Genomic DNA, 16,614 nt, shown 5'->3' with positions numbered 1-16,614 from the left:
CCTAAAGGACTTCCCTGGTGGCTCAGAGGTAAAGAATCTACTTGCCAATGCGGGAGATGCAGGTTTGATTCCTGGGTGGGGAGGATACCCAGGAGAAGGAAACAGCAACCTACTCCAGTATTCTTGCCTAGGAAATCCCACAGAGGGACCTGCTGGGCATCAGTCCATGCAGTCGCAAAGAGTCAGACACGACTGAGCGACTAAGCACACAGCACAGAGACTAAACAACGTTTCTCGTAAAGCTTTAAGTGAAGGGTGATGAGGGGAAGGGTGGAGAGGAAGGAGAAGGGTTGGCGGGGGGCTGGTGATGACTAGTAAATATGCTATGTAAACCACTGTGTACCTCTGTCTCTAAAGGCAGTAGTTCAACCAGCAAAAGACACGTGATAAATCACTGGCGAACGCTTGTGGACGCATTCACAGAGCATTTGTAATCATTGTAAATATTATCGTTTGAAATCTCTTACGTGTGCATTTATATTTTATCATTTTCTCCACTTTGATTCTCCTAATGCTGGGAGATGGACTGCCCAAAAAAAGCTCTTCAGGATATTCTAGACGCTTGTGGATTTTTAACATTTGTCTTGGGAATCCCTGGTGCCTGAAAGAACTGAAGCAATTAAATTCACCCCAGCTGTGTGTGTTCAGACACCAACAGGCTCACCCCCAGTACTGACACCATTCCTGGGGCCCCATCACTTTTCTTAGCATCCCGTGGTTTGATTCCAAAGCTGAGAAAAAGGGAGGGTTCACCTTCGCGACAACACCAATCACTTCAGCGCTGTCAGCTCCATTCTCTGATCTCTCCAGAAGTGTCTGGACTTCTACACATTCAGACTCTGACAAAGCAATGCAGAGAACGAAATCCTACTCTGGGAAACACACACACACAGATTCCAAGCATGGCTTCTTTCTGGCCCGTGGAGCCGGGAGTGGTCCCCTTACCTTTATCATAGATTTCCTTCAAGACCCCTCGTTTTATCAGCTCCTCTCTGCTTTGCCTCATGGATATTTTCCTTTCCAGGGCTGCAAGCAAAACACAGAGAAGCAGGTGTGAGTTGGTAACAAAGACGATTTGAAAAAAAAAAAAAGCATATTTTAAGATGTGCTAAAATATAACGTACGGAAAGCGTCTGTAAATCATACTTGACTAATGTCAGCTAATGACACCAGTGAACAGCTACTATGATCGGCATCTTAACCTGCTTATTTCATTTCATCTTCAAGACAATCTAATTACCTATGGTGTAGGCATTTTCACTTTATTTAATTGTGATATATGGTTGAGGAAACTGTACCGCAGGGCAGCTCAACCACCTCTCAGAACCACACTGGGAAGAGGATCTAGGATTCGAAGCCAGAACTGCTAACTTCATCCTTGGCTTAACTTCTGCATCACATAGCATCTTCTAGAGTGTGACCTTTCCTCAGAAAGGGATTCCTCAAAAGGGATTCCTCTTTGAATTACCTAGTTCATACAGATCATGTCTTATTGTCTTATTGAAGATTTAGTCACTTCTCAACTATTAAAAAATGGTATGAAAACATCTCTTCTAAAGGTCCCTGGATTGGTACCCAGGTTCCTGAGGAGAGACTGAGGGGGTGGGGGGAGACCTCCGTAGGACACCCACCCATCTCTCTCGGCTCCCAGCGAGGAACGAAGGAATGGTTCAGTTCCCAAACGTCCCTCTACAAGGACCCAGCCACTCACCTGAGCCAGCTGCTCAGGCAGGTAGGGGCTGGAGGAGGGAAGAGGAAGCATTTCCTTGGATCAGTGGTGTGATGGAGGGCAAGTCAAGTGGGAACAGAGCCCGCGAGTGGGGAAGGGGGGCGCAGCACACAGGGCAGGCCGGTGGCTCCAGGCAGGACGGGGTGGGGGGCGGGGGGGATTGGCGGAGCCCATAGAGGAAACAAAGCTCTTCCAGCGCTGACATCCAGGAAGCACTGAGAGGAGGAGGTGAGAAGTGGTTGTGGTCCCTTTGGTCAGTTTGAGATTCTTTGCATGCTTTGGTTACACAGTCATCGGGAGCGGTGGGTTGGGGGGCAGTGGAAACATCATTTATAAAATATGAAAACAATTTCATGCAGATAAATTTAGGTACAGATAATTAAACACACACAAGTCTCAATCGAATTTAATGCAAAAAAATTATATGAGTAAGAAGTAGAAAGAAAGCAAGGAAACAAGAATTGTGATTGAACTCTGTTACCCACTAGCTGTCTGATCTTCACCAAGTCACTCTGCAGGTCTGGAAAGACACTGATGCCTCCCCTGCCGCCATTTAAGAGGTCCAGCCTGGGACCCGACAACTGTATGACAGTAAAAAGCCCTCTGGGTTATTCTCAAGCATATCAGGACTGAAAATCCCTGATTATCCATTTTGAAACTTATTATTTTAGAGATGTATTCTAACGCCCTCCCTTAGATTACAATGAATTCAGTGGTATGAGAAGGAAAAATAAATGTTAGCCCTGGCAGATAGCTTACTGAGAACATATTAATAAGAAGATGGATGTATATAAACCTACAGCCCCCAGAAGTGAGGGCAGGAAGTCTGTATGGAAGGACAAGGGTTAGAGGTGCGTGGGGAAACTATTGAGCAGTGTTCGCTTTGGGAGGTGAAGGAGTTTTATGTCCTGAACCAAAGGACAAGATATGGTGGGAAGAGGGCAGAAAGTGCTCTCGTGCAGAAAGGGGATACCCGGGGAAGGGGAAGAGAAGTGTGTGCCATTAGGTCAGAAAGTTCTGCCTGATTTTAAAAAACATTTGCTCAGCAGCACAGTAGGAAAGACTGAATAGGCAAGATGAAGTGGGGGTTTCAAGGTAAAAGTTTATTAGCCACCTTCTGGATGAATAAAGAAGTGTTACCCTGGCCTGAACCAAGTAAATGAACAGATTTCCCTTCAACAAAACAAGTTTCCCAGGGGCTTTTCAAAACCCTGGAGTAAAGTGGGTGAACCACAGCCACAGACGGAAAGGAAGGTTCTGCAGGCAGGCGGGCAGAGCCCTGGACACAGAGGTCTGAGAGCTCCAGCACCAGCAGAATATGGATGCTCTCAGGCCAACCGCTGTTATCTGGACTTCAGCTGTCTCTCCACACTCAGTCAACAACTGAGGACCAGCTGCCCACAGCGTAAGGGACTCCATCAGGGGCTGGGGATAATGGTAAGCAGAGCCCCTCCCTCCCAGAGATCACAGGCTAAGGTGCGATTCAGTCATCAAAGGAGATGCCACCTCATCCATGATTGCAAATTGAGATGGGCCTCAAAAGAAGACATGCTTCCATCAGAGCAGATGCTAAATAACCTCCTCCATGGGGGAGTTGGGGCTTCCCTGGTGGCTCAGCGGTAAAGAACCCGCCTGCCAATGCAGGAGACTCGGGTTCAATCCTGAGTTGAGAAGATCCCCTGGAGAAGGAAATGGCAACCCACTCCAGTATTCTTGCCTAGGAAATCCCATGGACAGAAGAGCCTGGCGGGTTACAGTCCATGGGGCTGCAAAAGAGTCGGACATGACTAAGTGCCTGAACAACAGCAACAACTGGCGAATAAGTGGAGGGTTTTCTGAGGAAGAGACCCCCGAGTTGGGTCTGGAAGCTGAATGTATGTTATCTTAGCTCAGGGCAGTCGGGGAGGAAGTGGAAAACACTCCAGACAGAGCAAGCTGGGGGGATCAGGGTGCCGTGGACAAGCAGAGAGGAAGCCGGTGTGACCGCACAGCCAACACCAGTTTGGAGGATGATGGTTTGAGATGCAGTCAGAGGGGCAGGGGGCGCTGGGCCACGCAGGGCTTTCCTGACCACGTTCTTCTAAGGGAAATGTGAAGAAACCGATCGGGTTTGAGTTATTTGACAGACCAATGTCTGCTTCAGCCTGGAGGATGGACTGGACGGAGGCCAGTTACTGGATGATTGCAGAAGCCTGGGCAGAAGATGAAGGCAGATACACAAGAACGCTGAAGATAAACATGGAGTTGTTAAGAAATGAAAAAAAATAGTGACCACAAGAGCAAAAACATCAGTTAAAAACAAAAATAGTAAATCTAAGCAGATGATGATTAAACTTTAGGCCACAGTGAACAAGAGGGCAGCATTAAAATACAAAGATTAGATATACAGCATATGTCTAAAGATATATGGCGAAGATATCTAAAGATATAAAGGTGAACGGGCTTCCCCAGTGGCTCAGTGGTAAAGATTCTGCCTGGAACACAGGAGATGCGGGTGTGATCCCTGGGTTGGGAAGATTCCCTGGAGGAGGAAATGGCAATCCACTCCAGTATTCCTGCCAGAAAATCTCACGGACAGAGGAGCCTGGTGGACTACAGTCCCCAGTGTTACAAAGAGTCAGATATGACTGAGCAAGTGAGCATGAGCACGGGCACATAAAGGTGAATTTCTAAAACCAATTATTTTAACCTCTAACACAAAAGAACCAAAAAGAAAAAGCAGGAAGCTGACTTCCCCCATCAAAATGAAAATACAGGTTGCTGATGCTGCTGCTTCTGCTAAGTCACTTCAGTCGTGTCCGACTCTGTGTGACCCCATAGACGGCAGCCCACAGGCTCCCCCGTCCCTGGGATTCTCCAGGCAAGAACACTGGAGTGGGTTGCCATTTCCTTCTCCAATGCATGAAAGTGAAAAGTGAAAGGGAAGTCGCTCAGTCGTGTCCGACTCTTAGCAACCCCATGGACTGCAGCCCACCAGGCTCCCCCGTCCCTGGGATTCTCCAGGCAGGAGTATGGAGTGGGGGGCCATCGCCCTAGGTGGCAACAATACAGTTCCTTGGGTCTTCAGAAAAGAATCCAATTTCTGGGCTGCAGTAATGCAGTAAATGCAAAACACTGTAAAAGGCTTTCAACATAGTCCTGTGGCAACTGAAACACCAAATAAAGTTGCATAAACAAGCAAATGTGCAAATGCTAAAGCAGCGACATCCAGTCTAAAATTCCACACCAACATATGAAACAGCCTGAAGAGGAAAAGGGGGGAAATGACTGATTGGCTTTTATAGACCAACAAAGAACGAGAAGAGTAGATCCAAACACCTTTTAAAAAGCTTCACATATCCCCTGTTTCTTGCCTGAAATGAGTGAGAGAAGGACTTCTCAGTTACTGTACCCAATACAGCTCCCAAAAACATATTAAAAGGTTAGCCCATCTAAGGAAGGCTCTCTAAGCTTGTCATTAAACAAAATATTAATGTAAAAGTCATCCAGGAAACCTTGAAGTGCATAGTTATCCTTGCATCTTTATCAACATCTATTGATCACATCTTTTTATTTTCCATTTCTTTGATCTGTTGATGTCTTGGGGCCACGCTGATCCTAGAGTTGGCCCCTTGCAGGGAGCCTGCCTTTCCTGTGCAAACTGACCAATCCAGAGCCCCACCCTCAACCACCTCCTTCACAGAGTTCTTACAGAAAATAGGCCACTCTTGCTCTGCCCTAATCACCACAGGGCTAGGTACCAGACAACCGGAGACACTCCTTAAGCCCCAGAGTCCACTACGATTCAAACCAGTTAGGTAAGCCCATTTATCCTGTCCTGCCCATTGCTTCTTGTGGAAACCACGAAAAAGGCTCTTGCCCACGTTTTCCTCCCATTCTTTCTGTCTCCTGAATAACCCGCTTTGGCCCTCCATGGCCTGGCACGCCCTTTCCCTTGCAAGCTGTGAGGATAACAAACTTTTCTCTTTTTTTATTTTTAAACTTTACACTATTGTATTGGTTTTGCCAAATATCGAAATGAATCCGCCACAGGTATACATGTGTTCCCCATCCTGAACCCACCTCCATCCTCCCTCCCCATACCATCCCTGTGTGTCATCCCAGCGCACCAGCCCCAAGCATCCAGTATCGTGCATCGAACCTGGACTGGCGACTCATTCCATATATGATATTATACGTATTTCAATGCCATTCTCCCAAATCATCCCACCCTCTCCCTCTCCCACAGAGTCCAAAAGACTGTTCTATACATCAGTGTCTCTTTTGCTGTCTCGTATACAGGGTTATTGTTACCGTCTTTCTAAATTCCATATATATGTGTTAGTATACTGTATTGGTGTTTTTCTTTCTGGCTTACTTCACTCTGTATAATACAAAAAACCTCGAATAGCCAAAGCTATCTTGAGAAAGAAGAATGGAACTGGAGGAATCAACCTACCTGACTTCAGGCTCTACTACAAAGCCACAGTCATCAAGACAGTATGGTACTGGCACAAAGACAGAAATATAGATCAATGGAACAAAATAGAAAGCCCAGAGATAAATGCATGCACATATGGACACCTTATCTTTGACAAAGGAGGCAAGAATATACAATGGATTAAAGACAATCTCTTTAACAAGTGGTGCTGGGAAAACTGGTCAACCACTTGTAAAAGAATGGAACTAGAGCACTTTCTAACACCATACACAAAAATAAACTCAAAATGGATTAAAGATCTAAACGTAAGACCAGAAACTATAAAACTCCTAGAGGAGAACATAGGCAAAACACTCTCCAACATACATCACAGCAGGATCCTCTATGACCCACCTCCCAGAATATTGGAAATAAAAGCAAAAATAAACAAACTCTTTTCAATGGCAATCGTCTCTTGATCTGTTGGCTTCACCATATCGGAATAATAAGAAAACCTACATTTAAAAACATACCTATCATTGCACTGGTTTGTAAACAAAGGTAAAAAACTAAGGTTATTATTTTCCACAGCTTTATGTTCCATTCTATTGCTTGGAAGTCTGTTTACAATTGAGTGAAAGATTTATAAATAGGAAATCTGGTGAAAGAAAGACTCTCAACAGTCAATTCCATGAAAGCCCAGAGACCAGCTCTGGGCACGGAAGGACAGCAGCTTTAATCGCTTTTGTAAACTTTTTTGAGCCAGTTACTGCAGTCTATGCCATGTTTACTAAAAGCCAGTTCCCCATCACCTCCAATTAATTTCTTCAGTTTCCCTATACATTCGGATTTGTGCTAAGCCAAGGAATCCTATGCTTCTTTGACATAGAAGAATTAAAACTGGCATCTTGGAAGGGCTTGTTCTTGCTTAGTGAATGCCTGGGCTGGATAAATTTGTTAAAAATAGCTTGAACATTCTCTTTTTATTTTCCGCATGTGCACACATGCATGCTTTTTTTTTTAATTTATGGAAATAGATGAAGCATTTTAACAGTAAATAATTTAAGAAATAGAAAACAAACTTATTTTTCATCGTCCCTCCTTCCAAACACCCAGCTCATCACCTCTCACCACTGCCTTTCTTTGGTAACGTCCTTCTCTCTTTCTGCCGTCTCTCTCTGCTCCTTTCCCACACACTCGCACACTATATAAATACAGTTTTTAAAACCACAAATGGGCTAATTTAGCTCACATTATTCCACAATTCTTTTTTTCCTCCTCTCATTTATGAATATGTTTTGGAAATCTTCCAGTTGGTACATACAGAAAACACCTCATTCTTTTTGAGTACCGCCTACCATTACATGGATCTAAGTGCCAAATTCAGACTTAAATTGAAGAAAGTAGGGAAAACCACTAGACCATTCAGGTATGACCTAAATTAAATCCCTTACGATTATACAGTGGAAGCGACAAATAGATTCAAGGGATTAGATATGATAGAGTGTCTGAAGAACTATGGATGGAGGTTTGTGACATTGTACAAGAGGCAGGGATCAAGATCATCCCCAAGGAAGAGAAATGTAAAAAGGCAAAATGGTTGTCTTAGGAGGCCTTACAAATAGCTGTGAATAGAAAGGAAGTGAAAAGCAAAGGAGGAAAGCAAAGATATACCCATTTGAATACAGAGTTCCAAAGAATAGCAAGGAGAGATAAGAAAGCCTTTCTCAGCGATCAATGCAAAGAAATAGAGGAAAACAATAGAATGGGAAAGTCTAGAGATCTCTTCAAGAAAATTAGAGATACCAAGGGAACATTTCACGCAAAGATGGGCACAATAAAGGACAGAAATGGTATGGACCTAACAGAAGCAGAAGATATTAAGAGGTGGCAAGAATACACAGAAGAACTATACAAAAAAGCTCTTCACGATCCAGATAATCGCGATGGTGTGATCACCAACCTAGAGCCAGACATCCTGGAATGTGAAGTCAAGTGGGCCTTAGGAAGCATCACTACCAACGAAGCTAGTGGAGGTGATGGAATTCCAGTTAAGCCATTTCAAATCCTAAAAGATGATGCTGTGAAAGTGCTGCACTCAATATGCCCGCAAATTTGGAAAACTCAGCAGTGGCCACAGGACTGGAAAAGGTCAGTTTTCAGTCCAATCCCAAAGAAAGGCAATGCCAAAGAATGCTCAAACTACTGCACAATTGCACTCATCTCACGGCAACCCACTCCAGTGTTTTTGCCTGGAGAATCCCAGGGACGGGGGAGCCTGGTGGGCTGCCATCTATGGGGTCACAGAGTCAGACACGACTGAAGCGACTTAGCAGCAGCAGTAGCAGCACATGCTAGCAATGTAATGCTCAAAATTCTCCAAGCCAGGCTTCAACAGTACATGAACTGTGAACTTCCAGATGTTCAAGCTGGTTTTAAAAAAGGCAGAGGAACCAGAGATTAAATTGCCAACATCCACTGGATCACAGAAAAAGCAAAAGAACTCCAGAAAAATATCTATTTCTGCTTTATTGACTATGCCAAAGCCTTTGACTGTGTGGACCACAACAAACTGGACAATTCTTAAAGAGATGGGAATACCAGAAGAATACTCGAGAAATCTGTATGCAGGTCAGGAAGCAACAGTGAGAACTGGACATGGAATAACAAACTGGTTCCAAATAGGGAAAGGAGCACATCAAGCCTGTATACTGTCACCCTGCTTATTTAACTTATATGCAGAGTATACCATGAGAAACACTGGGCTGAATGAAGCACAAGCTGGAATCAAGATTGCCAAGAGAAATACCAATAACCTCAGACATGCGGATGACACCACCTTTATGACAGAAAGCGAGGAACTAAAGAGCCTCTTGATGAAAGTGAAAGAGGAGAGTGAAAAAGTTGGCTTAAAACTCAACATTCAGAAAACTAAGATCATGGCATCTGGTCCCATCACTTTGTGGCAAATAAATGGGGAAACAGTGACAGACTTTATTTTTTGGTCTCCAAAATCACTGCAGAGGGTGACTATAGTCATGAAATCAAAAGACTCTTGCTCCTTTTGAAGAAAAGCTATGACCAACCTAGACAGCATATTGAAAAGCAGAGACTTTACTTTGCCAACAAAGGTCTGTCTAGTCAAAGCTATGGTTTTTCCAGTGGTCATGTATGGATGTGAGAGTTGGACTACAAAGAAAGCTGAGCGCCAGAGAATTGATGCTTTTGAACTAGGGTGTTGAAGCAGACTCTTGAGAATCCCTCAGACTGCAAGGAGATCCAACCAGTCCATCCTAAAGGAAATCAGTCCTGAATATTCATTGTAAAGACTGATGTTGAAGCTAAGACTTCAATACTTTGGCCACCTAGTGCAAAGAACTGACTCATTGGAAAAGACCCAGAAAATGGATAAGATTGAAGGCAAGAGGAGAAGGGGATGACAGAGGATGAGATGGTTGGATGGCATCACCAACTTGATGGACATGAGTTTGAGCAAGCTCCGGGAATTGGTGAAGTACAGGGAGGCCTGGCGTGCTGCAGTCCACGGGGTTGCAAAGAGTCGAACATGACTTAGTGACTGAACTGAAGTGGCAGAACTTATTTCACCATCTGAAACTGAAGAAGTTTAAGTTGCTTCACCTTTTGAGCCCATAAACATTGCCACTGTGATTATATCTGTTCAGGCACCCACATGAACAGGCATAAGAATTTTTCTAGTATGTATCACTAGACTTACTGGGCAGAGGGTGTTTTTGATGTGCTCCAGTACTGATGGAAGAAAGAAACTCTTATATTTCGTAAAATGAGGAAATGGGGGAAAAAGCAATATCAATTCTTTGTAGTCATCTGCTTCTTCTCAGAGTACCAGGGCAGGGAGCTATTCGTATAGTTCTCTAGGATAATTTATCTTTGTTGAATTCTCTGCGCAACTGCTTTAAATTACACTCTGTATGGGACAGAAATTTGAAGGGGAAAACACAATTGATAAATGATAAAATCTATAGTAGCTTACTGTGGAGCCTTATGCCTTCAGTGGTTAAAACAGTCAGTCTGCAAGTACTGGGTTGGCCAAAAAGTTCATTTGGGTTTTTCCATAAGATGGTGTGGGGAAACCTGACTGAACTTTTTGGTTAATCCAGTAAAATCTGCAGCCTTTATCCCTTTAAAATTTGACAATTTCAGTGAAAGTGAATTTAGGCTAGAGATCTACAAGTAACAAACAGAATGAGCCTCCGGAACCTGGAATCTACCTCTACTTCCCATATGACATCATAAAAAGGAGGATTATTAATATGATGCAACAACTACAGCCTAGAAAAACCCAACATGAAACAATCAACCCACACTTATATTATTTCAATCTTCTTTAAGATGAAGAGACTCTCCAAGTTAAGTGTATACAAACAATATATAAAAGAGGAGAAAGAGAAGCAAAGATTTGGAGGAACAGAATAAACCCAGAGGTCTTCCATTTTGAAAGATTAGAGAGCCAATGCCAGTTATCTCTTATTTCATAAGAAAATAAATGAGAAAAGCAACAACACTGTTGATCTAAGTGGAGTAGGAAATGGCAACCCACTCCAGTATTCTTGCCTGAAAAATTCCATGGTATACAGTGTGGTATACAGTCCATGGGTGGCAAGGAGTTGGATTCAACTGAGCACGCATGTCAATCTAAATGCCGTGTTGAAGAAAGAATTAAAAAAAATTTTGATCCTAAATGCTTAGTTTTAGACAGAATGGTATGATAAACACACTCAAGAAGTTCTGTTAATCTAGAAGCAATCTGTGTAAGCACCAAATTTTTACCAACTCAGATGATTTCAGGAGTCCTATGCATATCTAGTACTTTGGCCACCTCATGCGAAGAGTTGACTCATTGGAAAAGACTCTGATGCTGGGAGGGATTGGAGGCAAGAGGAGAAGGGGACGACAGAGGATGAGATGGCTGGATGGCATCATTGACTCGATGGACGTGAGTCTCTGTGAACTCCGGGAGTTGGTGATGGACAGGGAGGCCTGGTGTGCTTCAATTCATGGGGTCGAAAAGAGTCGGACATGTCTGAGTGACTGATCTGATCTGATGCATATCTAAACATTTTGCTAAGTGTAGAGTCACTAGGCAAGAAGGTTTTTCCATTGATTATCCATTGATTATCCAAAGAAAAGCTTACTGAACCTAATTCAAGATGAAAAACATCTTTTAAAATATTTCATAATTAACATCAAATGATCCTCAAAATCAGAGACTGAACAACAAGGTCTTACTGTAAAGCACACGGAAGTAAATTCAATACCCTGTGATAAACCACAGAAGAAAAGAACACAAAAAAGAAGGTGTGTGTATATATATAAAAATAAATGAATATATATATTATATATAGTATATATATATATATAAATGAATCACTTTGTTGTACAGCAGAAATCAACACAACATTGTAAATCAATTACACTTCAAAAAATTAAAAACAAAACAAAACAGAGGCACTATTGAAACTCTTTTCCCTCTAAAATCTAAAGCATGGGAAATTCTACCTAAAGGGTAGAAACTAACATTTCAGTGTCTTCATCACGTAAGCACAGCTCCATATTTCCCCCCATTGTTACAATATGAACTTCAGCGACAGTGCAAGGGGAGTGAGTACGTGAATGAAGTTCCTCGTTTCCAGTACGGCAACCCACCCACTGTACTTGGCCAACACTGGTAGCTAGCTTAGATAAACTCTTCACAGCCCGTGAGGCAGGAGATGAGATTGTTTGTTTACTGTTGCTTGTGATCACACCCAAGTCATAGTGTGTATAGTAACCCCCAGAGATGCTCTGTGGAAAGGGTTTGGGGACAGTAATTTTGCTAAATGCCATGTACCACTAGAGAACCATTGTATTCATTAGCAGGAGAGGACCTAAAGAAACCAGTTTAACCCAGTGTTTCTCTCAAATTCATTTGACAATATAACCCTTTCATAGAGGACCACAGGGACTTTTATTCTGAGGAAAATCTTTTGGGAAACACTGATCTAAATGTCAGGCTGGGACTTTCCTGGTGGTCCAGTGGTTAAGAATCCGCATTCCAAGGCAGCGGACGTGGGTTTGATCCCTAGTCAGGAAACTAAGGGGTTTCCCAGGTGGCTTAGTGGTAAAGATTTCGCCTGCCAATGCAGGAGCCATAGGTGCCGATCCCTGGGTCAGGAAGATCCTCTAGAGGAGGAAATAGCAACCCCCTCCAGTATTCTTGGTGGGATAATCCTGTAGACAGAGGAGCCTGGGCAGCTACAGTCCATGGGGTCACAAAGAGTCAGACACGACTGAGCATGCATGCAGGGAACTAAGATCCCACATGCCAAGAGGCAACTGAGCCTGTGTGCCATAACTAGAGAGTCTGAACCACAGCGAAGGATCACCCACGATACAATGAAGATCCTTCGTGCCACAGCTGGGACCCAATGCAGCCAAATAAATAAATATTAAAAAAAATAAAATAGATGCCAGGTTGCAGGAAGCGTATGTTGTAAAAAGGAGCCAGGGAGGTCAGCTCTTCCAACACAGCAGGGACACAGAGTGGCCAAGATCTTTTACAAAGACCTTTCTGATCAAAGTTTGAGTCAAACAGAACTGAAAACCCGAAGTCCTGCCATATTAAATGAGCAAGGCGTGACCAACCAGAAAGATCCGAACACAGCAGAGTGACCAGCCATCCACCTGTTTGTCCTGCAGTCCTGGTGGGAATTTCAGTTGGGAGACATCCGTATTCCAGCGGTCTCCCTGGATGGGCAGCCCACTATCCATCTCCCAAATAAGTAAAGACTAGACATAGCCTTGATCAGCTCAATACTACAGAGTATATGTCCAAAGTAACAGCTTGGCTTTGGATATAATTGGTTTTCTGACAGTAATGCAGACAGTATAATTTCCTCTGGAGTCAAGGAGCATGAAAGTTGGACATGTCATTAGCATAGACGAGGCGATTTATTCTCCTCTTACTGTGGGAGAAGTGCCTGCAGCCAGGCCCCACCAGAGCCTTATCTACTGATGAAGTGTGGGAGAAAAAGGATCACAGACTTGTTTTTAAACTGTAAGTTGTGTTTCTAACAGCACGTTTCTCATGGATCTTGATTTGGATCCTGGTTTGAACAAACTAGTTGTAAAAGTGTTTGGGGGAGCCAGTTGGGAAAATATAAATATTAGATGATATTGTGTTGTACTTAGTCGCTCAGTCGTGTCCGACTCTTTGTGACCCCCATGGACTGTAGCCCACCAGGCTCCTCTGTCCATGGGATTCTCCAGGCAAGAATACTGGAGTGGGTTGCCATGGCCTCCTCCAGGTGATCTCCCCAACCCCAGGGAGTGAACCCAGGTCTCCCCCATTGCAGGGGGATTCTTCACCATCTGAGCCACCAGGGAAGTTCTAGATGCTATTGGGGAATTACTATTAGTTTTGCTACCTACGATAATGGTCTTGGAGTGATACGGGACATTTTCCTGAGTTTTTAGTTTTGCTACCTACGATAATGGTCTTGGAGTGATACGGGACATTTTCCTGAGTTTTTAGAGATGAATGATTAGAGATGTCTGTCATTTATTTTGATTAAAAAAAAAACCATGAATATGGCCATATCTTAGTAACTCTTAGGTGATGGCTATATAACTACACAATTGTACAATGATATATGATTCTCTCATGTTTGAAAATTCTCAAAATAAAAAGTTAACACACAACAATGAACGAATCCTACAAGTAATGCTGAGTTAAAAGAGCAAGACAAATGAACATACATACTTTGATTCCATTTACTCAAATGCTGGAAAAACTAAATGTAAGGTTTAGAGATGTATGTCTCTAAACTTCAAAACTACAAAGAAAGGCATGATGAAAATACAGGACAGTGACCACCTTTGATGGGGAGGGAGACTGCAATCCGAAGGCACATTAAGGGATTCCCAGATGCTGTCTCTCTAGCTTTCTCTCTCTCTCTCTCTATATATATGTATATACACAAACACACACAGAGAGACTTGGCAGCAGTTATATGATGTTCGCTTTAAAACCATCTGTTAAACTATATATTGAGGTTTAATGAATTTTCTCAATGTATGTTTTATTTTCCAAAGCAAAAACATTCAAAGGACCTTCTTACTAACTCTGCTTCTCTTTTTACTGATTCAATAGTCTCTGAAGGGGAATAAAAACCCTAGCCACCATATAATGCAATTATACAGCTGGTCAGAAGACTAGAAAGAAAAGGTGATCATAAGACAATAAAAGCCACAAGTTCTTTCCTGGTCATTTCTTTAAATAGTTCAGATATCAACACAGAATGATTGCTCTTAATGCCTTCCAGTATCTGGATAGCAGGAGAGAGACCTTTAGTTTTGGGGGGAAGAAAACTGATAGAAAGTTTTAGAGCTGAGTAGTTTTGCAGAACTTAGAATTCAGATTTTTGAAAATAGGGTAGAGAGTTCCAGAAAAACATCTATTTCTGCTTTATTGACTATGCCAAAGCCTTTGACTGTGTGGATCACAATAAACTGTGGAAAATTCTGAAAGAGATGGGAATACCAGACCACCTGACCTGCCTCTTGAGAAACCTATATGCAGGTCAGGAAGCAACAGTTAGAATTGGACATGGAACAACAGTCTGGTTCCAAATAGGAAAAGGAGTACGTCAAGGCTGTATATTGTCACCTTGCTTATTTAACTTATATGCAGAGTACATCATGAGAAACGCTGGGCTAGAAGAAGCACAAGCTGGAGTCAAGATTGCCAGAAGAAATATCAATAACCTCAGATATGCAGATGACACCACCCTTATGGCAGAAAGTGAAGAGGAACTCAAAAGCCTCTTGATGAAAGTGAAAGTGGAGAGTGAAAAAGTTGGCATAAAGCTCAACATTCAGAAAACAAAGATCATGGCATCTGGTCCCATCACTTCCTGGGAAACAGATGGGGAAACAGTGGAAACAGTGTCAGACATTATCTTTTTGGGCTTCAAAATCACTGCAGATGGTGACTGCAGCCATGAAATTAAAAGACGCTTCCTCCTTGGAAGGAAAGTTATGACCAACCTAGATAGCATATTCAAAAGCAGAGACATTACTTTGCCAACAAAGGTCCGTCTAGTCAAGGCTATGGTTTTTCCAGTGGTCATGTATGGATGTGAGAGTTGGACTGTGAAGAAAGCTGAGCACCGAAGAATTGATGCTTTTGAACTGTGGTGTTAGAGAAGACTCCTGAGAGTCCCTTGGACTGCAAGGAGATCCAACCAGTCCATTCTGAAGGATATTAGCCCTGGGATTTCTTTGGAGGGAATGATACTAAGCTAAAACTCCAGTACTTTGGCCACCTCATGCGAAGAGTTGACTCATTGGAAAAGACTCTGATGCTGGGAGGGATTGGGGGCAGAATAAGGGGACAGAGGATGAGATGGCTGGATGGCATCACTGACTCAATGGACGTGAGTCTGAGTGAACTCTAGGAGTTGGTGTTGGACAGGGAGGCCTGGCGTGCTGCGATTCATGGGGTCGCAAAGAGTCAGACACGACTGAGTGACTGAACTTAACTGATTCTTGAGGTCCATCCTGGAAGCTACATGTAAGAAGCAATTTAGGGGAGTGTTGCAAGGCTCAGGCTCAAAGCTCTGGGGAGGGCGCTAAGGAAAGTTTGTTACAGTTTGCAGATTCCATGTGCTCTCTCTAGCTCTACTCCAATTTACAGAGAAAAAGTTCAGACCAAATTGTAACAGAATAACCATCAGTTTTGTCTTCTGAGATTTATAAGACACAGCAGAAATAATTCTTTCTCCGTTTTAAAACTAAGATCTGAAAAATAATGTATGTTAAGCCCTGTTTACAACCTTCACTTCATCCTTTCACCTATAGATCACCCACTATAAGGGATCTCTTTCATTAAATGTGGAAGAGGTGGCCCAACAGTGATCGAGAATGCAGTGGAATGAAAGTATTTATGTTAGAAATAAAGGTTTGATGCTTTAGGGTTTGTTTCTATTACTCAGAGGGAAATATGTCCCAACATCTAATTTTTTTTTGATTGTGTACAAAGCTACAATTCACATTTCCACCGGGTTCTCTGCTACCTCTAATACCTCCCTGGCCCTCCCAGGAATAAAAAGAAAATTCATTGATTTTGAGTTAGTTAAGTGAGTTTCTCTTTCAGATGTAGGGAGCATAATGCTGCACTATATTTCATTCCAGACACCTAATTATTATTGATCGCTTTATGATTGAAGAGTACTGCCCAACGCACTGAAGACGGAAATCTGAAATTCTGCCCAGAATAGTTTAATACCCCCAGCAACCACCTGTTACCTAAAAGATAAGAGGGCACTTGTTCAAAGGGCTGTGTGGTGCCAAGTTAATGGAAATAGGTTTGCCTACTTCCCTGCTTGTTTTTCCACTCATGGTCTGATCAACTCTGATGCAATGAAGTTTCCAGAAGGCAGTGCTGAGATGTAAATCTTCCTTCTCT

The 16,614-nt window shown here is 42.9% G+C and overlaps 1 protein-coding gene across 27 annotated transcripts in view; it reads right to left on the bottom strand.

The window, feature by feature from the left end:
* PHACTR1 (phosphatase and actin regulator 1) overlaps positions 1 to 16,614 on the bottom strand; it is a 549,201-nt gene that overhangs the window by 93,086 nt on the left and 439,501 nt on the right. For all 27 annotated transcript variants that reach the window (XM_055570606.1, XM_055570602.1, XM_055570604.1 and 24 more), the window contains one exon: positions 946 to 1,026. In XM_055570606.1, coding sequence (XP_055426581.1) covers positions 946 to 1,026 — 81 coding nt within the window. The remainder of the gene's footprint in view (positions 1 to 945; positions 1,027 to 16,614) is intronic.

This window comes from Bubalus kerabau, chromosome 3 (assembly GCF_029407905.1).
Source record: "Bubalus kerabau isolate K-KA32 ecotype Philippines breed swamp buffalo chromosome 3, PCC_UOA_SB_1v2, whole genome shotgun sequence".
NCBI classification, from domain to species: domain Eukaryota; kingdom Metazoa; phylum Chordata; class Mammalia; order Artiodactyla; family Bovidae; genus Bubalus; species Bubalus kerabau.
The sequence above is the reverse complement of the archived record's forward strand: the minus strand, read 5'-3'. Positions and strand labels throughout refer to the sequence as shown.